Source organism: Epinephelus lanceolatus, chromosome 1 (genome assembly GCF_041903045.1).
Source record: "Epinephelus lanceolatus isolate andai-2023 chromosome 1, ASM4190304v1, whole genome shotgun sequence".
NCBI lineage: Eukaryota > Metazoa > Chordata > Actinopteri > Perciformes > Serranidae > Epinephelus > Epinephelus lanceolatus.
The window spans coordinates 41,406,309-41,430,339 of record NC_135734.1 but is presented as its reverse complement, the minus strand read 5'-3'; the positions used below and the strand labels follow the sequence as shown (position 1 = coordinate 41,430,339).

Here is a 24,031-nt window from a genome sequence, read left to right as displayed (position 1 = left end):
AGGCTGGCAGTTCTTCGAATGGCCACTAGAGGCTGGCTTGGAAAGATACTCAATCCCCATCGTCCCCCATGTTGAAATGCCCAACATAATCGCAGAAATGATAATAAATAATAAATTAATTAATCATTGATGTGAATAGGTGCCGCATGCAAATTAATAAAAATGATTATTCCCTAAACAGGATGATAAATATTTGTAAGAAGAAGATACTTTATTCAAATTTAATTTTTTCACTGCTGTCATTTACATAGGTCTGAAATACACACACATGCGCAATCCGGATGAGCTCGGTCTCACTCTGAAGTCGTTGAAATCCGGCACCTGGGCAGTGATTTGCGGCATCAGAAACCAACAAAAAAGGGCTCCTTTAACGACAGCATGATACAGGGACGGTTGCCGTTATAGTTTAACGGCGCCTGGCGGCATCAGGGGGAAACGCAGCAGGACATGTAGAAAGTTAAGGTGGCAAAAGTCCAACGGGTGGGCAGGAGGGTTTGTGGATGGTCCCAACAAACACAGGCTTTTACCCGAGAGAGCAGTGTTCATGGCCTGTAAAATTATAAAGCCAAACCCTGTTCTTTTTTCTTAAACCTAACCACGTGTGTTTGTTGCATAAACCTAACCACATGCATTAGTTGTTGAAGGAAAAAAAACGTCAATTTGCAGTGTTGTATAAACATAGTGCTTTTATTTTGAAAGAGACTGTATGTAAACAGTCAATTTTCTGTGAAAACAGAAGTGTATTTTGAAAGAAGACAATGCATGTAACAGAACTTGACACGGCGTCCCAGAATGTCACCAACCAACACACCCAGGGTACCTTGCACGTCATATGTGGACGTGGAAAGTCCATGACCAAGCACGTCAATATGTGACAAGGTCGGAGTGACAATGTGTTGACAGGACCTGTACATGCATTAAATGGAGAGATGTCAGAGTGAGGAGGCTGTTTGTGGACAGGCACCCCGAGCATTTGGGGGTTTGCCTTGCTCAGGGGTACTTTAGCAGTGCCCAGGAGGTGAATTGGCATCTCTATAGCTACCAGTCCATGCACCATAATTGGTCTGGACAGGGACTTGAGCTGGCAACCCTCAGGTTCCCAACCCAAGTCCCTATGGGCTGAGCTACTGCTGGCCCGAACACAGAATGCCTGAGAGCCTTACTGCGTTATATTCTATAATATTTTGATCCTTTGAATTGTCACCTGCTGCGTAAATGTTGTGTTTCCCTCTTAATACATAAAGACATTTCCACCATAAATTGGTGCATTAAAAATCACTGCAATGTGTTTGCTGTTACAAAGAAAAGAAAAGTCATTTTGAGGACTCAATAACAGCCACAAATTTGCATTATGTTTCACACAAAGTAACAAAAGAGATGATCATAACATAGCCATGAACCATCTTGGCGAGTTTATTAATAAATCTCCCAGAATCACACTGAATGTGTTAAAGCCTGTTGAATTCCTGTCAAGTTTTGAACCAATGTTTTTTGCATAGGTGTTGCTGAACTCACTTTTCCTGCACACTCAGCATCTGTCTAAATTGTCATTGGCATCGCATGATGAGTAAATCTGAGCATCAAAGGTACTGTACATGTTTGCACCATCGGTTAGCTACCAGCCTGAATTAGCTGCAGTCCCCCACTGGGAGTAGTGACAGACAGAGGGAGGAGAGGAGCCTGTCATTTGAAGCATGAAATCCCTTTAACCAAGTCCTCTGTCACTCAGCAGCCAGTGGGGGGGCACAGCATGCAGAGCTGTAAACGCACAGGTTAAGAGGCAGAGCCACCACTGCTGCTGGATCTGCTTACTGAATGAAGATCAACATTACACAGCACATCCACAGACACAGCCATCACTTCTGGACCTCCTCAGTCAGCAGGCATGCCATATCAACACCTCAGCGTTCCCCCTAGTTACACTTGGCAGCTCTAAGTGCTGCAGACTAATAAAGTTAATACACGATGCACTCTTATCCTGCTGCATCGTATTTTCTTCCGTTTATTACACCTTTTTTTCTTTTTTTTTAGCTACAACACTTTGCAACACTTTCTTCTGTATTGTCCCCAGTATATAATGCTTTGTGCTCCATAAAAACAATGACAGCGAATTTCATCTCTTACCTCACTGGGGCATGGTGTGTTATTGTTGTACCTTAGCACTCCCTTACCTCACATACTGCACGTCTCCCAGTGTGCATTGCTGTTGTCTGCCTGTTTGTTACAGTAGCTCAAAGGCTCAGAGAGATAACATGTGTCTCTGAATGTAATGGAACGGAAAGACCTCGCGCTTCGCCACATAATGTCAATCATCTTTTTATTTATTTTCTAAATATTTTGTGTTTTCTTTGCTTATGTTTTATTCTACCGTCTATAAATTCATCAAGATATTGAACAGATTTTGTTTGCAGGATGAGCATCAGATGCATCATTTGGTTTTTAACAAGGTCCTCACAAGGCTTTGCAATTCACAAAATAGTCTGTGATGAAAAAACATCACAAATGAAAGACATTAAAGCTGGCGTAAGCAGTTTCATTTTGGGCGTCGATGGGCAAAAACAACATAATAAACTTTGAGCATATTGTAATTCAAGTGGTCTAAGAGAGAACTAGACTTCTGCACCTCCTCTTGGCTCTGTTTTCAGGCTTTAGATAATCTAGCCCGTGACAGGAGACTCTGGCAAATCACTTGTCATTTCAACAAGAGGGTGTTCCTATTGGCTGTTCTACAAATGCTCATGCTCATGCACATCCCTTTAGTGAAATCCTGATTTAATGGCAGACAAAGTTGCTATTCCAGCATTGGCAACAGCTGCCTTCACTGCAAAGCAACCCAAAAAAAAAGAGTCTAAAGCCCAGTTTCCACCGAGCAGTACCGTACAGTTCAGTTTGACTTTTACTTTAGTTTTTGTATGACATACACTTTTAGTAATGAGTGGATGTTCAGTGGTTTATATATATTAATTTTGACCACTTTCTGTGAACTGCATACATTTTAATCCTCACCCGGAGAAAAAAAAGTGTTGTGAAGCGTAGTTCCTGTGGGCTCCGGCAACACTAAACCCTGAGCTTGCCTGGTAAGGACTCAATGCACAATGGAGAGAGACTCTCATTGCAGCCTACTTTATTTTGTTTTGAAAATGTCGGCGTGCAGTCTCATTCTTTGGACAATAAGCGAGGTGCAGACTTCCATCTGTGTCACCAGTAATGAGGAAATACAGTGAGTGCTGGGCGGAGCAGTGAGTGACGACGAGAGTACTGTTTGCAGTATGGAAACACTAGGGTCTAGGTACCATGTCTGAGGGGTTACTTTTGGTTCCAAAGGTACCATACTGAAAGTGTTGGGTAGAAACAGGGCTTAAAAGACAGTTTGACAAAAAATGAAACAAAATGCTTGTCCAGAGATAGAGCGTAAATGTTGCTAGTCATTCAGCCCTCTGCTAATCAGCGCCAATGGCTCAGGATTGTGGTGTCAAGTTCATGTTTGTGTAGCTAACATTAGCTAGAGCCTCAAATCAGAGTGTGTCCTCTGCCTCACTCCCCGCACTACAGACAAATCTAGCCAGAGCAAACCCCAGCTCCAAGGGACTGAACATCCCCAACTTCTTGCCAGATCAGCAAACTTTCTGTTGCTGCCGTTACACAGGTTAGACCTGGTGCTGCCGCTGGCCACCAGCCCGCTTTGACACCTGGCGCTGTGGGGGTTTGTGCTGGCCATATTTGAACTGCAACAGCCACCAACCAAAGATCCGTCTCCAGAGCTGCTGCTAACCTTCCTCATGCGGCAGCAGTCCACAGTAGCAGGATCGAGATGAAGGGACAGCGGGGTTGCAAATGTTAGCTTGCTAATTCATGTCTTGTTTGTGGTCTGATAAACAGACAGAGGGAGAGCGCGGCAACTGTACAATGAAATCCGATTAAATAAATCCACGTAAGGGAAACTCTGGGTGACTGTATGAAGCACGTGCATACGCCCTGGTCGTCTGGTGGGAGGGGTACAGGACAAAGAGGGGTGAGCTGCAGGAGGAGGGTATATTTTCACACTGTGTCATCTTTTTGCCTTTTCCAGACTTCTACCACAGCTTTAATAAATATTAGAAGTAAAACTAACTTGATTTCAAGTATGAACAAAAGGTCTTGCACGTCCTTTCCTACTCCGAGAAGTGATGCCTGGATTCTGCATTAATTTTGTTCATGCGTACAGCAATTATACCAATTTTGCAAGTAAGACAATGTCTCCCAATGCTGCTGCCCTGTTTCAAAAAGACACTTTGTAAGATAATAATATTAGGCAAATTAGCAAGGATATGAAGGAAAGTGCCAAGCCGGTTCATGACAATGCTCTGATCATCTCTTTTGTTGCTGCTTGTCTAAGTCTTTAAATGAGCCACTGAATGGGAATAAATCTCATTAGGATATTATTTGAGCCATGCTGCTGTTCATCTTATGGAAGTGTTAGACTTGTAGATTCAGATCACAAAGAAATGCTAGTAAAATATGAATGAACGTGTCTTTAAAACCCATTATCATCTACTCAGAGGACACCACGTGGAGAACATAGTTATTACTCAGCCCTATCTTAGCATAACATTAACTCCATGAGGTCCTCCATATCTTTGTACATGGAGATTAGAATATCTTTAGAAATGCTATGCATTTCACATTTCATCTCTCTTCCTAGCCAGCTTGAACAATACTATAAAAAGACTTGCTCTAGTGATTCTCTGACTGCTGCCTGAAATTATGAAGCAGGATTCAGGTTGAATCGCTCACAGTTGGCCTGCAGTGTGTTTGCTGAATTTCCTCCAGTGGCTGCTGATGCAGCTGCAGCCTATAAATAGGCCCAGCCCAGACAGGCAGAGGGAGGAGGGCTTTGGTTAACCCCTAAGACCCAGTCCTAATCTGACCCCAATAATAGGCAGCATCATTAGAGAGTCAGCTCAGCTGGCTGGCCAGCGAGGATACAGGGCCCCCTCCGTCTGGAGGGATCTTGGCATTATCACATCTCAGGAGATGCACAGGGACCCTGTTTTGAGCACCTTCAAACTCACCCCATTGTCAGCTACCTGTCGTGGACTCCTCTTTTGCCTGCTGGCTATTCCTTGAGCCAGTACCCACTATCTGCCACAATGCAGACAAGGGAGGGGTAGCTCGCTCTCTACCACCCAAGCCTGTCTTTTCATATCTCCAGATGGCCGAGTGTTGGAGAGGTTTGGTGCCTCTGTGCCTCATATGCATTGCATGGCCTGGATTCAACAAAGCAGTTGTAGCTTTGCTTCCCCAACGGTGCTTTCCTGCAATCAAAGAGTATTCATCTCCCTCTTGCCCTCCCTCTTGTACAGCCGTTTTGGCACAGTTTGGCTCTCATTTTCCCCTCCCCATCTCTCCCTTTTCTATTCCATCCATAGTCAGTCATTTATGCCACAAACAGGTCCCCTTGTGGGGATAGGGAGACATCCACTGATGTGCAGATTCTTTCAGATTTATTACACTGGGGTTTACGGGTCACTCTTAATTAAGAGGTGAAATCATTAAGGAGGGATAGATAAAGAGAGGATGCCACAGAGATGACCTGTCTGAGGCAGAAATCTCCTCTCTGCTCCTTTTGGCTTCCAGACAACGTGAAATCTGACACCTACATTATCCAGCAGGTTTTTCAGGGAGAGGATGGAAGCAATTGTAATGCTTGTTGGATTAGATGGACTGTGAAAGAGAAGACGGCTAGAAAATGTCTCCAACTCACCTCAGTACTTCAGGGCCAGCAGAGCATTTCTGCATCTGCTTATGAAGCTTTGTAACTCCAGAGTCAACTGCAATGTGTTTGGATAGAGAGGAAGTGAGCTTCATAGAGGGGATTTGCAAACCGTTGTGTAAAGTAGATGCATTTGTTCGTCTGTGCAAATAAGCATAGTGATGTCTTTTTTTCCCTTACACCATAAAAGCAAGGTGAGTTCTCTGTGACTGTCAGTTGCTTAGATGGGAAATAAATGACTTTCAGATACTGATAATGAATGTCACATGTCTTCATTTGATCGGAAATAATAATTAAAGTAACATTAACCTAAATATTTAATCCATGAAGAAATAACACACACACTCTTGTATCTTTCCCAGTTCTTCTTCATTGCTGTGGTGTTTTTCCACAGCACTTCTAGGAGATCACTTGGCAATTAGACACTTTGATGTCTTTTTCTTCTGGATTGTGATAATGATGTTTGAGTTTCTGTCTGTAGAATGCTTTGTCTTTTTCAGCTCTGCTAGCTAAGCTTATTGCTGCTCGCACCAACTACCCAGCTGTATTTCCAACACTGGAAAAGCACTTACTATGAATATAAGGATCTTTCCTGGAAATTAGTAGTGTTGGGCAAGTTGCTCTCAAAATGTATATTATATATGACTAGTTACCTTCATTTGAAAGTAATAAGGTACTTTACAATGCTCCTCTTTGTGTAGAGTAATAAGTTACTGGATGAGGGTCACGTAGCTTTACAGCAGGTAATCAAAGCACAGAAGCTCCACTTTATTACAGTTTGTTTCGAATCCAGTGGTCTGACCCATTCATACATTCACATACAGTGGTCACCACTTTGTATTGAAATCTACTGCTTATATTAATAATAGTGTGATGATACAGAACAATTAAATAGCCTTGAACACAGCGAGGGTCAGGCAGAGGATCAACGTCTGATAATTATGAGATATGGATAAATATTTGTGGGCCTATGATATGAAACACAATAAACAAATGATAAGGTCAGCAAAACAAACAGAATGGCGTGTGAGTCAGTCACTATGACGAGCGCAAATTAATACACAGGAGCTGGAAGACCCACCTGCTGGTTCCTGGTGTGCCGGTCAGCTACAACAGCACCGGAGAGTTATGCTGAAGAATAGGACTGTGTGCCGGTGTTGCTCTGCAGTTGTAGGGGATGTGAATGGAAACACACTTGGCATATTCTAACATTACCCAGGCCAGATGTGCTGATCACTGGACGAAAAAAAGAACCGGAGGCCAGCTCCTTATTCTCGCTGATATCAGGCAGGCTTAGGACGCAAAAGCAGAACGGGATACGTTGTAGACATTATATTAATGGAAACACACTGAGCATGATAGCACAAAGTGCGACATGGCCCAGCTGTGCCGATCACAGGCACCCTTCTGTGATGTAATCTGTAGTGATCTTAGACTGTAAAAGTAAGGTAGTGACATGATAACACACAACAACCTTTGGGGGATGTTTTTTTTTTTTTTCTGGTGGCGCAGTGGCAGAAGTGGAGTGAAGTGGACGAGCGATAAACAGTTTATTTTGGGTGGTAAATGTAATAATACTACCTGAAATTCTGTTGCTAACATGTTATATTACTTTGTTACTGTAACGTAACATGTTACTTTTGTAACATGTTACCCCCAACACTGGAAATTACCTACAGCTTAAGGTGCTGACGCACCAATTCGACATCAAAGAGCTAGCGGCGACAAAAGCCAACTGTTACACCGTCTACGTCGCCTCACATCACCCTGTGTCAGTTGCATTTGAACACACTACAAAGACTACATCCAACGGCCAAGTAACACGTAGGTTCTGCGCCTGCATGAGAGGAAATAACACAAAAAAGGGAAACCGGAAGTCCGAGGAATGCATGAGATAAACAAAGTAGTGGAGTGAGAGAGTGGTACATCCTGTCAGCCGAGGAGTTTCCTATCTGTGCAGTCGAGCACCGCAGCACCTCCACGGACTATTACATCCAGGTGGTCCCGGTGTTTCCTCCGCAGGCTCCACTTCACTCAGCTGCCCGACAAACCCGCTGCTTCTTCCCACTTTAACCTGAATAACAAACTGGGGCTCTGTGCTCCGGTTGGATTCAAACGTAGAGCCGGGGCTAGCTGGGAAGCTAGCGGAGGCTAACTGGCTGTGCTTCCCTCCAGTCATGCTGCGGCTATTCAGGTTAAAGTGGGAAGAAGCAGTGGGTCTGTGGGGCAGCTGAGTGAAGTGGAGCCTGAGGAGGAAGCACCGGTTAGCCCCGGCTTCACTACATGCAGATTCACTTGCTACAGGAGCAAGGAATTAAAACCTGAACAGCCAATCAGAGTGATCTCTCACTGACAAACTCCGCCACCAATTCAACATGCTCAATCAAGCGGAAAAGCCGCCGATGCCGAAGTGCCGACAGTGCAGGACACACCACAAGAACTAGGGTGACAAATGCTCACCGACGGCCCGACTTTGACTGAAGGCCAACCGTCGGCTTGGTGTGTCAGGGCCTTTACACTGTGCTATGTTAGAGTTTGTGTTTTTCAAAAAAAAAAAAAAAAAAGAAAAAGTGTGTCTAAGCAGGCCGACCTCAGAAATTTTTCATATTGGGGATGGCCAGATGGGGCCATAACCTCTGGGTGGCAAACCAAACTCAAAAGCCATAACTGAATATGGGCAAGCTGAAAACTATATCAATGTGGAGAGTTAAGGGATCACTTAATGACATACTTTGATTTCTTATTTTGCAGTTAAAAATACAAATTATCTGATGTGCTTGGGGTAGCACAGTCAACTTTCTTAGTTACACAACCATCCTGTCTTTTCATAGTTCCTCAAATTGGGTTGTTATCCTTTTCTTTGCTAAGATCAATACTCAGCTTTAATTTGAACAAATACAGTGATTGTGAGGAACAAAACATTTATTCTGAACAAGTTTCTCAAGTTAGGTGGGAGTCAAAGGTACCCATCAACCAGATTTTGACTCAGATATCTTGAGGTGAGAGCTTAAGAGACCCTTCTGAAAATGGCCATGCCAGTAGTTCCCTCGCCAAAATCTAGCCTAATACAGACTGTTATTTTCCTCTCTTCCTGACAAGATGTGCCAGAATGACTTCTACCAATGGATGCCTTAGGTTGTCTAGTTTCATATGATAGCACCACCTTTGCTTGAAATATGAGCACGCCACAGCCTCTTACAGACAGTACAATCGGCCTTCAATTGTTTTTGCCGGAAGGGGGTCAGCTATCGTGTCAGGGGGCCCCTATGGCCCCCTCCTTTGGGGTGCCACTGTGTGTAAGGTGTTTGCTACGATGATGGAAAAGCTGCCATAGTGAGCTGCCAAGGTTATTGGAATTTAGTCAAGCTTAGCTCACAAACACATAGAGCAGGTTAGTCATATGAAAGGTCTGTGTCATCTTAGACCTGACCAACATCCATATGAGAACTTTGAACAACTACCTTGAGGCCATCGTGTTCGGGCCAACTCAGAGATGTAGCTCCAACAGAGGTGATGCAGTTGTAGTACAAATCTCAGAGGATCCAGTGCTGGTGCTTTTCTAAAATCCATGAGCAGACTAAATATTACTGTTACCTGCTAACAAGCTGAAATGTTGTCAACCCCAAATTGATGAAATGTGTCAGGGCCTTGTGTAAAGTCGCACAGTCAGTTGTTCACAGCTACTGTTGCCTGAGGGCTGAACACTTCAGTGGCTGCTTTAGGTCAGCTGAAAGGCTGCCATTGATTTGCAGAGTGTGTACATACACATGCGACCAGTGTTGGGCAAGTTACTCTTAAAATGTAATATTGTTTATGTCACTAGTTATTTTCATTTGAAAGTAATAAGACACCTCCAGTGTTACTGTCAGTGTGGAGTAGTGTATCACCAATAACAGTTTATTGCAATTCATTACAAATCCAGTGGAGGGGGATATTTTATATTCAAGTGAAGGCTCTCCTGCATAGATCTGGCCCATTCATATGTTCACACATAATGGTTATCGCTTTGTTTTATTGTCTGGATGGATCAGTGAGTGAGAACAACCCCGCCCACATGAAAGAGTACTGTTTGAAGTGGAAACGCTAAGCGGACCTAGGGTCTAGGTACCATGTCTGAAGGGTTACTTTTGGTTCCAGAGGTACTATACCAAAAGTGTTTTGTGGATTCAGGGCTTATAAGACCAGGACAGTGTGTTGGTGTTGCTCCGCCATTGTAGGGTCTATGGATTGAAACATATCCAACATGCTAACACACACTCGACAGCATCACCCAGATGTGCCGATCACAAGCACTGAATGGGGGTGGAAATTTTATACAACTTGCCCCATAGAAATTTTAGTAAAGTTATGCATAATTAAGATCGTGGTCGCTTTGAGTGACAGGTCAGATCCACCTCTCTGTTCTCCACAGCTCCACCCTCTCATCAAAATATGGTCATTTCTGGCTCCAAAAGTCCAAGATGGCAAAGGCCAAAATGTTACTTCAGGCTTCAAAATGGCAGTCAAAAAAAAAACATGGCACAATTATATTATATTATTATATTTTTATACAGTTTATGGACAAGATACAAAAACAAGATTCTTTGCTATGATTCTAGTGTCACACTGGTGGAAGTGGTGCTATGTGGAAGAATGAAAAATAAAAAAATAAACATGTCATTTCAGGTGGTAATGCATTACTTGACATGTAGTACTAGTATTCATACTCGTCATCCTCCGCTTATCCGGGTCCGGGTTGCGAGGGCAGTAGCTTCAGCAAAGAAGCCCAGACAGTCCTCCCCCCAGCCACTTCTGCCAGCTCTTCCGAGGGAACCCCGAGGCGTCCCAAGGCCAGCCGAGCGATGTAATCCCTCCAGCGTGTCCTGGGGTGGCCCCGAGGTCTCCTCCCGGTTGGACATGCCCGAAACACCTCCCAAAGAAGGCATCCGGAAGGCCGAACCACCTCAACTGGCTCCTCTCGATGTGGAGGAGCAGCGGCTCTACTCCAGGTTCCTCCCGGATGTCCGAGCTCCTCACCCTATCTCTAAGGCTGAGCCCAGCCACCCTGCGGAGGAAACTCATTTCGGCCGCTTGTACTCGCGATCTCGTTCTTTCGGTCACTACCCAGAGCTCGTGCCCATAGGTGAGGGTTGGAACGTAGATCGACCGGTAAATCGAGAGCTTCGCTTTCTGGCTCAGCTCCGTCTTCACCACAACGGCCGGTTAAGTGCCTGCATCACTGCTGACGCCGCCCCAATCCGCCTGTCAATCTCCCACTCCATCCTACCCTCACTCGTGAACAAGATCCCGAGATACTTAAACTCCTCCGCCTGAGGCAGGACCCCCCCCCGACCTGGAGTGGGCAATCCAGCCTTTTACGGCTGAGGACCATGGCCTCAGACTTGGAGGTTCTGATTCTCATCCCAGCCGCTTCACACTCGGCTGCGAACCATCCCAGCAAGAGCTGGAGGTCACTGTTTGATGGGGCTAGGAGAACCACATCATCCGCAAAAAGCAGGGACGAACCAAACCTGACACCCTCCGCCACTCGGCCGCACCTAGAAATTCTGTCCATGAAAGTTATGAACATGACATGTAATAATCTTATCAAAATCCTGTTAACAATGTGGTATATTACTTTGACATGGCAAAAAATATTAAGTGTTAGTTTTATAACGAGTTATCCACAACAGTGCATGCAACATGTAGTGTTGGCTGTTCTGTTGCAGACACACGCTCATGTAATGCTTCTGCAGTGATTAATGTGCATGATTTCCAGAGTATCCTACTCAGTTCTGTGTTTTGTAGTTATTACAGTTCCCCCAAACCCTGGTATGCTAATTCCAAATGTGAAAAACAGCAGCTTACATCTTCATGATGCATAAACCTAAAACTAAATTTGACTTGAAGCTGCTGTGCTTCTGAAAGATTGGGTTGCTCCAAACAAGCAAGAAAATAATGAGCATCAATAAACAATTATTTGACTTATTGTCTGACTTGTGTTGTTTATACTTAGTGGTAGCAAATTATTCTGACAGGGAAAAAAAAAGGGGGATACGTTTTTGAAGATTGGAAATAGAAATGAGAAAAATCCCTCTGTAAAATGGAAATGTCTTTGATTTAGTCTCACAGGTGCTTGGCCAAGCACTGTTCCTGTGTGAAATTGAGGAAGATAGAACCAAGTAACTGGAAATGAACCATTCCAATTTCACTGACAGTTTTGCTGCGTAATTTGTCTTTATGAATGCTTGCCCCACACTGTGCTAATCTACAATGTATATCACTTTACGTGTCTGTGACATCTCATTATTAATCCAGTAAAAATGTGCTGCCTCTCAGCTTTCTGTATAGGTGTCATACATCAAGAAAGTTAAGGGCGGCATTCTTTTAAAGCTCTGTCGAGACCGTTGTCACATAAGGTGTTGTAGAGCCATGTCAGACAGAAATGTCTCTTGACTCCCCATGGTGGTGTTTCTAAAAGGTCCATTACTGTAAATACAGTGGTGGCACAAGTCTGGGTGGTTGGAAAGCACAATTTTCAAACATGGCTTTGCTTTTAGAGGCTGACCCTTTCCTGTTGCCTTTCCCCTGTTCTGCAGCTCAGAAACGAAGCCGCATCACGGCCGGGTGTCTACATCGAGCAATGATGTGAACTGTGTGTGTGAACTGATATTAAAAATGAGCAGATGGCCACAATACTCCCAGGTCCTCAACAAGGGTGCCAAAACCTTTCTTCGCCAAATGGTGTCACAAAAGTATAAAATCATATGCTCAAGTGGAGGAATGCTTTAGCAAAAGCATTTTGACCTTTTAGTATTCTAAATCTGTAAAAAAAAAAAAAAAAAAAAACAGCCTCTCTCTTATTGGTTACAGGTGATTTATTCCCATGCTCTTGCTTTTGGTTGTTTCAGCATTGTCAACTCCCTGTGCAGTACCACTTAGCAAACTAAGCCCCAGGCAGTGTGCTTTCTCCAGAGGCAAGAGGTTATATGAGTTACCCCACACTCACAGGGAACAATTGTTTGCTTATATAAACACAATTTGGCTTTGTCTCTTCATGAGGCGACGTGTAATTTATACATTATACGGACTAATCATGAAATGCTTTGACGTTGTTTACCTCACTGAAGGGATTGGATTGGATCAGAACGATAGCATCTTCACTGGCAAGTGGAAGAAGGATCCCTGGCCCACCAACAATTTCCTTCTTCAAAGCAGCATTAGTGGCTCCATTAAAATCCTGTCACCCTTTTTCCTTTATGGCTGTCTGTGGCTTCTGAGGAGAGGAGAAATCACAGTCATTCAAATGCTAAGTGACTTTAACACTCCTGTGAATATTAGAAAGGAAAGAACTACTCCATCATCTGCCATGCACAAAAAAAAGATGAGACCAGTGTTTTGAATATCCTATCCCCCTACCTCTGCAGTATCTCGTCACAAGCCATTACCTCTGCAGAAAGCAGACTGCTTGACACATGCATAACACCGTACTGTGTCAGTCTTCATTAAGACTTAACCATGTGCACGAACACATACCGTCAGACGCCTCAGAGACTGTCTTGCTGATGTTATCATGTCAGCAGCTTTTCAGTCCCTTGCTTTTAGACATTATAAGGGATGAGCTTATCATGGCTGCAAATGAATCAATGAGGTAATTGCAGACAGGAGTGCTATCTACACTCCAGGCCATGGGACAACAGTTTATGCGTAGAAGGAGCTCTAGGGGCTCAAAGGGTAGGCCCTGTCCCATCCATCATTAGAGGAATCATCTTATTAATGCTCTCTCTTTTTTGCTTCACAGGTCACAGATGGAGGGACCATCAAGCAGAAAATCTTCACCTACGATGCTATGTTTAATACCAATTACTCTCACATGGAGGACTACCGCAGGCGTGAAGACCTCGTGTACCAATCAACCGTCCGGTGAGCCTCAAAATCAATTGACTCTAAAACAAGACTACTGACTTCCTTTAAGGAATACTTACCCAAATGACCATTTGTGTATAAATAACTCACCCTTGTGAAAAAACATTGTTTTCCTCCTATGCATCCACAGTGAACAAAGAAACGGGGAAATTCTTGATGAATTGAAGTCTTTGGAGTCCACGTGTGGTGCCATGCCATTGTTCCAACGGCCCAAGATTCCAAAGCCCCATTAGTCTGAAAACTGTCCCATTGGACCGATAGCCCAATTCTTTGACAGCCTGTTATCCCAAAACCAAACGCCCATTGCTCCAAAGTCCTCTTTCTCATAAATGCTCACTCCCTGCGGCATGTGAGCTACCGATCCCAAATATTTTTACAAATCCTTCACTGCCTTTCTCAGCTGCGTTTGAGCCACAGATCCTTGGTGTATTCACCGATCCTTCATGGCATTTCCCAGTGGTGTCTGAGCTGCTGGTCCCGGGTGTTTTTACTACCCTTTGGGGGCGTTTCTGAGCTGTGTTTAAGCCACTGATCCTGGGTATTTTTACACACCCTTCACAGCGTTTCCAGCTGCATTTGAGTCACTGAACCCAGGTTTTTTCTACCGACCCATCCCTTCTTTTTCAGTGGCTTTTGTGCCACCAAACATGAGTGTTTTAGCCAAAACATGATTGTCTTCTAACCATAACCCAGTGGTTTTCGTGTCTAAACCGAAACTCACATTCGCCACTGCATTGTTAAGAAATGTAAAGTTTCAACGTATCCACTACAAATGAATGTACAGATGTAATGGATCTATGATTTACAGAAACGTAGGCTACAATGCAAACATTTCTTCTAGTGATTCGGTTGTCTGACTGCAGGGAGTGTGTATTTTCGGAGAAACTGGACCTCAGAGTAGTGGACATTTGTTTCTGGGATAACAAGCTCTCGGAGATTATCCAGTTGTATGCCAGTGCTTCCCAAACAAACAGCCATTTCTGTTGGTAAACTGAACTGGAAGTGAAACTTCATCATGCTATCTTGAAAGCCACACTCCATTGACAAAAACAGTAATTTTACCTTGCTGAACATGGGAGCTGCTGGTTTACCACCGCCTCGATCAGTTTGGTGATCAGAACTATCCCTTTATAACACCAAAGTCCCACAAAGCACACGTCAACGGTCATTTGTGGGGTGAAGCATTCCTTTAACTCTGTTCGTGATGTGTTACCTGCTTTTGCTCCATTTATTTTGCCGAATTAGTAAATTGCAAAATATGTCAAACTTGCTTTGTAATCAAACGACCTCTTGATGCCGTGTAAGGTAAATACACCGAGATGACCTTCTGCTCCGTGCTACACAACTTTATTCCCAGCCATCTGCCGCTGGTCAGACCAGGCCAGACAGGAGTGACTGGGCAAAGGGGTCAGTGCATTATTACATGAGGACAGGAGGCATCGGCGAACTCTAATCAGCAGCTTTGCTCAGGATAAAGAGTTCAGTGTTAAAGATTTAGCCAACATCTGGTCGGGTTGGTCCTTATTCCAGCCACAGTGGTGCATGTAGCACAGCCCTGCTCAGGCATATAATCACTGAGGTGAACATGCAGCTGCTTGCCTCACCTATCTTTCAAGTCTCTATGATCCATACACAGCCCCACTGTGTATGCATTAACAGGTTTTACTGAGCGAGAGCAAGAGACGGAGAAAGAGAGAGCAGTAGGACGAGGAGTCATCTGGCTGTGGTTGGCTTGATTACACGTTTAAGGCGTCCTGGGGACTGTCTTCTTTTACCCGGGGCCTCAACAATACAGCTGGCAGCTGTCTGCCCATCTCCTCATTTCTTGCTCCCTCTGCTCTGGCTCTCCTCCCACTGCAGACATCCCTGTCTGAATGTTCAGCAACACAAAGGAAGTGCTGGCCATACATTGCACCCTACGACTTCATTTAAAGCTGGAACGTTTCACTCTTTGCATCCTTTTGTAGCAATCCTTCTTTCCTTGTTCCCTTTCATCCCTTCTTTGTTCTGCTGCTTTTCTTTGATTCTGCTCATGTACATTCCTACCTCGCTGTTTTTTTTTTCCTCTCCTCCTTTTTTCCCTCTTTTTTTTTCCCATGTGTGGTGTGGCTGCCCAGCTGAGGATGATTTATCTGGACAATCCTACTATCCCTTTGGGAGAGTAGGCATCATCACAATGGAATGGCGCACACACTTACATGCACACGGACATGGAATCATGAATGCACACGCAAACAGAAAACATAACCTATCACGCTCGGACACACACACACACACACACACATACAAACATACATACATACATACAGGAAGTGAGACAAAGTCTAATACACAGAAGGGAAAGGCGGATTTCAAATGAATCCGCATCAGAAACAGTTGGATGCCGCCTGCGCTGACCTGTATCCGGATCTGTATCAGAATGCTTAGCCTGTGTTAGTCAGCCAGAGAGAAATGTGGACTCCTGCCACAGTCACACCATTCTTCCAGTCAAGAAAAAAAAAATTCCCTCTTACTGGTCACGGTCCCACTTTCATGGTGTAACACAGAGGCTCAAGACTACTAAGAAATGCAAAAAGCTGAATTTTTTGCTCGCTATAATCTCCCATTTCCACCTGAGAATGGTAAATCGTCTGTACAAAGCCGTAGCAGTCTGACAAATCCACTTGTACGACCAAAAAATGAATGCCTCAATATTCTGTATCTTTTATAAACTCTGAGCATTTTGTGGAAAACTATATTTTTAGCTTTTCCCTTTTCTCCTTTTGTAGAATACTCTTTCCTCACAGCAACGTGTGATTATTGTGCCATAATAGACTAACAGCGATAGAGATTATTTTTTTCCCCCTCACATGCAATTATTAGATAGTTCCAGAAGTGACACTGATATTGACTTCATCTAAGATTGCCTGGTATTGTGTTTCTTTGACAGCTTTTCGTCACAATCTTTCAAAGACTGGAAGCAGCTGTAACTTTCTCTGTATTTAAGTGCCAATGCATAGATTAGTCCTTGTAAGGCTAATGACAGATCTTGCATGTGGCTGATGACACTTGAAGTTTGGAGGACCTCCAGTATTCAAGCTCCAATCATGAAAGAGCATGAGTATGCATTTATTTGTCTTTTTTTAAAGATCCTTAAATTTACCAGAAATGATGAATGCAGCACATCAAGGGCGTGCATAGGTTTGGTTTTACCAGTGTTAGAGACTAGACTGCATCACACCAAATCAGACGTTGTAGCGATTAGCCGCAGGGTTGTGTGGTGGTGTGGGGGTGTCACTTAAATGGCCCATTTGTGAGGGAGTGGAGGGTGGAGACCAGCTATAGAAGCTACAGAGAGCCAATCTCTCCATCTCAGCGGCTGAATATAAGGTACATTTGTTAAAAGATCTGAATTGCTTTTGTTTATCATCAACATGTGTTATCACTCTTATCACGACATGAGCCAATAAAAATTGGAAAAAATAAGACAAGTAGCTTTCTTGATACTGTCTGCTGACAGTTTTTTTCTCTTTTCTTTTGAGGGGAAGGTCGTCTTCACTGGTGCTTTGTTGTAATTTATTCCATATAGTAAAGCAATCCATTGTACCACTCACGACTTTCTCCTTTTGAATGTTATCATCCCTCACACTGGCCACCGATCAGGGCCTTTGATATGTCTCACACTTATCATTCCCACGCGCGGACAAGGACAAATAGGTTCCCCGTGAGGGTTTTTAAAATGAAATGAAATTAAATTACTTTTTTTTTTTGCTAGAGTTGCCTCTTTATTAGGAAATGGGTGTGCACAACCTACTGATACAGTCAACAAAAAATGAGCTCCCAACATTTTGTTAAGGCCCTGTAAATATTGTAATAATAATGTTTGGTTATCACAAAATCCCACGGCACACCTGGATTTCCAGCATCCCTTGGGGTCCCACAGTCATAGCCTAGACGCACTCCCCAAATTGAAATGAACTGAACGACAGTGTTTCCACCACAATGCCTGATTTGGTGTAAATGCAGCCCAGTGGTGGTGTGTTTTGTTTTTTTAACTAATTTTTTTATTTTCAATATTCAGGACTACACATTCCCCCCCACATCTTCCCACTCCCTACATCCACATTCAGCAACAGATTTCTCCTTAGTCAGTAGTTCGAGGTCCCACAGTTTAAAACATTCTGTGTCACACTCACTTTTGGCCATGTCATTGAGCTAGTTTGCTGTCTCTGTCAAGTAGCTGTCTGAAAGTCATTCTCTCGACAGCAGAAAACGGCGCTTCAAAATAAAAGCTCTGTGCTGGAAATTCACTGAACTTATGTGACTGTGAATGTGACTGTCTGCAAGTGTAAGTAATGAGTGATCTCTTCCATACAATACAATTCCCATAGTGTTTGTAATCAGATTGCATGAGTAGGGGGGTCTGGATCAAGACAGCTAATAGTGATACATTTGACAGCTGCAGTAAATAGAATCTGAAGAACACAGGTATGTGCCCGTCTTTGAATACTGTCTAGTAATACTCCATGGGGTCCCTGGGAAAGTCAGTGGTGGTGTGTTTGAGTGTAATTTCTTTCCCCCGCCCCTAGGAGCGCTCTCCTCGAGTCTTTTTTTAACTCTAATCCTTGCTCTGAGTGCTGTGTTTTTTTTAAACCTTGAGCATCCACTCCAGAGGCTTTTCTTGGACGCTTCCTTGGATTTTCCCCCATTGCTTCCGCCACACTCAGCTGCTGCTCCGTTGTTACAGTCTCTCAACCTTTCCTGCCCCCTTTAGCTCTGGCTGGTTGAAGTAAAACACACTGCTTCCAGTGCATCATTGCAGGAAAGATGCAACAGACATCTCACACCACAACTCAGGTATACTGTGAAATGCAGTGAGCTCTCCCTGGCAGTGATAGGTTTATCAGCATTTTGTGAACTTGTTTGACAAGGGCTTGAATGCAGCTGATGTTCCTTTGTGTGGAAAAGTCCCACACTCCAGCTTTGAAGTGCCACCGGGCTTTGTGTGGGCATTATCAGCTCGTGGGCTGCTGCTTGTGCGAGAAGAAAATGAAAGGTTTGGTCGTCTAAATATGAAGACAACTCTCTTTTTATGATTACCCCCACAAACATGCAAAAAAGGCCACGTCTGCCCATAATGATAAAAACCAACAGCTTCAAACTCCTCACTGTATACACACAGCTGACACAAAGCCAGCCAACAGCCACTGTACCTACTCTGGGTGACCAAATGATGAGGTTGTCCCCAACCCTCACTGCCTCTCTTTTTACCATCAACGCTGCTGAGCTGCCCACGTATTGTGCTGACATTAAAGGACGACTTTTTTTGTCAGTATCCGACACTGAAGTCAATGCCCAAGCACCGGATTTCGACGACCTCTGAGTGAGACCGGGTTGTTGAAGTCACTCCCCAAGCGCCGGATTTCGACGACCTCTGAGTGAGACCGGGTTGTTGAAGTCACTTCCCAAGCGCCGGATTTCGACGACCTCTGAGTGAGACCGGGTTGTTGATGTTGTTTTTGTTTGACTTTTTATGACAGAGGTCTATCTCTGTCATAAAAAGTCAAACAAAAACAACATCAACAACCCGGTCTTACTCAGAGATCGTCGAAATCCGGTGCTTGGGCAGTGACTTCAAGGTCAGACAGTCACGAAAAATGTTGTCCTTTAATGTTGGCACGATACGTGGGTGGCTCAGCAGCATCAGGGGGACACATGGCAGGAGAAGAACAAAAGTTAGGGTGGCGAAAGTCCGAGTAGGTTTGGCGGAAGGGGTGGTGGACGGGTCAAACAAACACAGACTTTCAGTCAGGAGAGCAGTGTTGCCATCCGGTAAGATTATAAAGCCAAAGGCAATTCTTTTTTCCTAAACCCAACCATGTGCGTTAGTTGTTGGACGAAAAAAAAACCTCTGTTCGCGTTGGTATACTCATGTAGTGTAATGTATATTTTGAAAGACACTGTATGTAAATGGTAAATATCCTGTGGAAACGGAAGTGTATTTTAAAGAAGACAATGCATGTAACAGGTAGAACTTGACAAGGCGTCCCAGAACGTCAAAAACAAACACACCCAGAGTATCTTGCACATTGTATCTTGACATGGAAGGTCCATGACCAAACGTTGATATGTGATGAGGTCGGAGTGAGAATGTGTTGAGTATAAACCTTCTGCAGTAACTGCATAGATCTGATACTAAATTGAAAGGGTTAAACACCTCTGTGGAGTTCAAATGACACAAATTGTTTGAGATCGTTAAAACCATGATGATGAAAAATTGCTAAACGCCGGAAGGGACATGTCCCAAATGTCCATATGCAAGTGAACGACTTTGCTGTAACCATCAAACAGACAGAGTGAAATGAAATTCCTTGTCTCCTTTGTGTTGTGATATTACTAAATCAATACAAATCATAAATAATTTTTTCAGTCTTTATATTTCATAGGAGCAATGATAATGGAACTTTATTTTGATTTCCCCCCTTTCACTCTCAATCTATCTAATGAAAGCCTTGTTGTTGTACTGGCAATTTCAGAAGGTAGCACAGCTCAGTGAGGTGTTTTAGTGACATAAATATTTCTGTGGGAAGTTGTGTTAAAAAAGGCAATTTCAATTTTGATTACAGGTACGAATTAAAAATATTAATTCAGATTTCCTCCCTCTCAATGCTACACTGAAAGTGAATGTGTCTACTGCAGCGTCCTACATGAAAAAGAGTTTAGAATTAACTTCTGTGGGTGTATTTTGATTTTAAATGGCAAAATTTGGTTCCAAGTACTGTGGTTTTTAATGGTGGATCGAGGATTTTATCACCAATTTTATTTGAGGTGTAAAAAGTATTTGAGTATGTGCTGTAAGAAATGTTCTTGGATAGTTATAAGTATTTGCTTCTTGAATTGGTGATGAATTAGGCACAAAATATAACCTATTTGATTCACAGTGAATGGGGTTTTAGAGCGTCTGTAATCAGCAAAGTCTTTTTGTGAGCTGTCTTTGTGGGCCCTTACTCTTGTTTCAGTAATACCTCCATGCTTTCTACCTATTTATCGCCGTGCTCGCCTCTTTGCATCTGTGTGGATTTGAATCCATGAATGCGGTACGGATAGCAAACAACAGAACTCGAGCTTTGTGGATAAGAACAGAGAGATGAGCTACATCAGCACTTACTAGAATGTAACCAGCCAGCACAAAGCCAATCACACCTCCCTTGGCACTCGGAGAATCACAGCATTATCCTCGTCATTTTGTTTCATGCTCATTCCTTAAGGAAACATGGGTGATTACAAACCTCGCCTTGCATCCCGCCCTCTAGGCAATTTGCCTCTACTTTCCACCGAGTGTGTGTTGACTTACAGTCGCCAGTCCTGACCCATTCAACCGTAATGCTTCAGGCCAGAAAGAGTATCTGACAATGTGCTAGTTAATTTGATGCAGAGATTGACTGGATGAGCTATCAGACGGCGCTCTGTCAAGACTGCTCTTTTTCACCCTCCATCTAGGCAGTTGCATTTGCTTGCATTTGTAGGCAGGAGGAGTCCTGCAGGAAGGCCTACATAACAGGAAAGAGCTTTCAGATGCAACTCCTAGGGGACAATCGATCTCTCTTTGCGGTGTGCTGTTTTTGCTGCTCCTCCATGGGGGCCCATTGCTATCGATCTCCACAGTGTATGTGCTGTTTTCTGGTGTACAGGGGAGAGTTTGTTGTGTGTTTAATGTGGTTTGCTGGAGAGTGTTCGTCTATTCAATTACCTATTCACTGGGTTGCGTATTAAACATGTTTAAGTCCTGATGTTAAGCTTTGTTGTGCAAAGCTGTGGAAAAGGCTTGTAATTTTTGTTTCATGCTTTCAGCATCTACCTTCATTTGTGTTATTGCTAATCAGACTTTAATAACTCACTGATTAAAGCTGTAATAAATAACTTAAAAATACCTTTATGTCATATCTGCTGAAACTCTCATAACAAACACCATTAGATGGTAACTAACCGGTTAATTGTTAAGAAAAAAATGCAAAATAATGTGAAGTACAAGAGGTCTTTCCTTTTAGTCCAGTGCTCCATTGACTCAGTGAGCTTTAGCATAGCATTTCAGAGCACTGGCCATTTAGAGGTGGTGAAACTGTTATGTTTTGTGATGTAAATGTTTTGTCTATTGGCTTTGCTGACAGACAGTCGGCTAGCCACGTTAACATATTGAAACGTAGTGCTCACTGCCCACTCTCCATTCACCACTGGTTAGCTAACGTTAGCCTTGGCTGCTCTGCACTGCACATCAGCAAGGCCAGGTGGAAGCTAGCCTAGCAGCGCCGCTCATTTGCAGTTACCGCTGGTAACATTGTACCGGTAGTTGGATGACATTGGTGCAGAAACATGATATCCACCCTTCAGTTTTCCCTTAGATAGCTGCATTGAGTATGCTGCTTCATTTTAAGCCGTAAAACCCCTTTAGCATTGTTAGCTATGTTAGCACCTCTAGCCCTGCTGACAAAGCTAACAGTGCTTACAGAGCTAACAGTAAAATTTACAATGCTAAAGGGGTTTTATGGCTCAAAACAATATTTTAGTTTACTGTTTAGTGCTGACACGGCTAACGGTGCTAACAAAGCTAATAGTAGAGTTTACAATGCTAAAGAGGCTTTGTGGCTCAAAAACATATTTTAGTGTACCGTTGAGTTGTAAAATGATAAAGTTTGCTCCGGCAGGTTCGGCAGCGCTTCGATTTGCCTCGACTGTTTTCACAACGTTTTCATTTTACAGCTAAACAGTACACTAAAAAAAAGCAGCTTTATGGCGTGTGTCTGAGTACAATTTCTTTCCCCCGCCCCTAGGAACACTTTCTTCAAGTCTTTATGCTCTGAGTGCTGGTTTTTTTTTTTTTTTTTTTTAACCTTGAGCATCCACTGCAGGGGCTTTTCTTGGATGCCCCTCACTTGCAATTACTACTGGTAACACCATACCAGTGGTTGGTTGACGTTAGTGCAGAAACACGATGGCCTCCCTTCAGTCTCCCCCCAGATAGCTGCATTGAGTAAGCGGCTTCATTTTGAGCCATAAAGCCCTTTAGCATCGTTGACTATGTTAGCACCACTAACCGTGTTGACATGACTAATGGTGCTAACAGTAAAGTTTACAATGCTAAAGGGGTTTTATGGCTCAAAAATGTATTTCAGTGTACTGTTTAGCTGTAACATGATAAGTTTGCTCCAACTGGTGGGCAGTGCTTTAATTTTGCCTCAACTTTTTTTCAAAATGTTCTCATTTAACAGCTAAACAGTAGACTTAAATATGTTCCTGAAAACATTTGAGTTGTTAAATGGCAATGTAGTGAAAGAATCTTGATTAATTTGATCAGCGCTGCCTAATTTGACAGTTTGACTGCAACTCACGAGCAGAGATTGACGCACAATGAGGAAGAGGAGGTACTTTTTTTTTTTTTCACAGATGATCTGTTTAATGTACTACTGTGTGGATTTAGTGAGTTGCATCAAATATGACAAAAGGTTACTTTTATAAGTTACCAGCTGTAGCCTTTAATGAAGTGTGTGATTTCAAAATAAAGTCAAGGACAAAAGGATTCAAAGGAGCAATGAAACATGGAAAAATGGCAGAGGGAGGCATAAGGGTGGGGTTGGAGTGTCAACAGGAAGGGGGCTGTGGGCCCAGAAAGTAGGGTAAGTGGAAGATACAGAGGGAATTGTCTGGTAAAATGTAAACTGTGAACAGGAAACATGCTCTGCAAAAGGTAGACTGGATCCACATAGTGTTACTGTGTGAATAAATCTAATGCTAGTATACTTACTGCAGGACTCAAAACACTCATAAATGTTTGCTTAACAATTTGCGTAAGTGCTATCAAAACTGCTATTTACCAAGGTAAAATCACATGCTTGTAACTGTGTGGCACAGTTGATGCTAGTCCTAATTTATAAGGATAATCAGAGCAATAATCCTGAGGAAAAAAAAGCTTTAGTATAAAGTATATTATGCTGTCTTTCCAATTATTTCATTCAAATGGGGATTTCATTCCCACTGAGATTTCAAACATTAGCTGACCCATTATTAGCGAATGGGGGACAGCTGTAAAAATGAGCTTGAGCACTCTCGGAGTCACGTGTTCCATTTTTGTGAACAGATTCTCAATGGACTAGCACCTCTGAAATACATGACATCAAAGATTAGAGGGGGTGTTGAAAAATTAATTCCACCAGTCTTAATATTTAACAGAAGTCTCAATGTTAGGAGTACAACCTTTCCTCTTTTCCTTCCCTGAATTATGATGGATATGTCTTGCTGTCAAACTGGTTGAGACTTCAGAGGCAGGCAGCCACTCAGAAATGCTGTGGTTGGGGGTTTCTTTGTGGCCTCCTCACCCCTCTTCTGGCAATACTTCCCATG

The 24,031-nt window shown here is 43.3% G+C and overlaps 1 protein-coding gene across 2 annotated transcripts in view; it reads left to right on the top strand.

Annotated features, from left to right (window-relative positions):
• igsf21a (immunoglobin superfamily, member 21a) overlaps positions 1–24,031 on the top strand; it is a 370,289-nt gene that overhangs the window by 193,717 nt on the left and 152,541 nt on the right. For both annotated transcript variants that reach the window (XM_033627706.2, XM_033627704.2), the window contains exon 3: positions 13,533–13,654. In XM_033627706.2, coding sequence (XP_033483597.2) covers positions 13,533–13,654 — 122 coding nt within the window. The remainder of the gene's footprint in view (positions 1–13,532; positions 13,655–24,031) is intronic.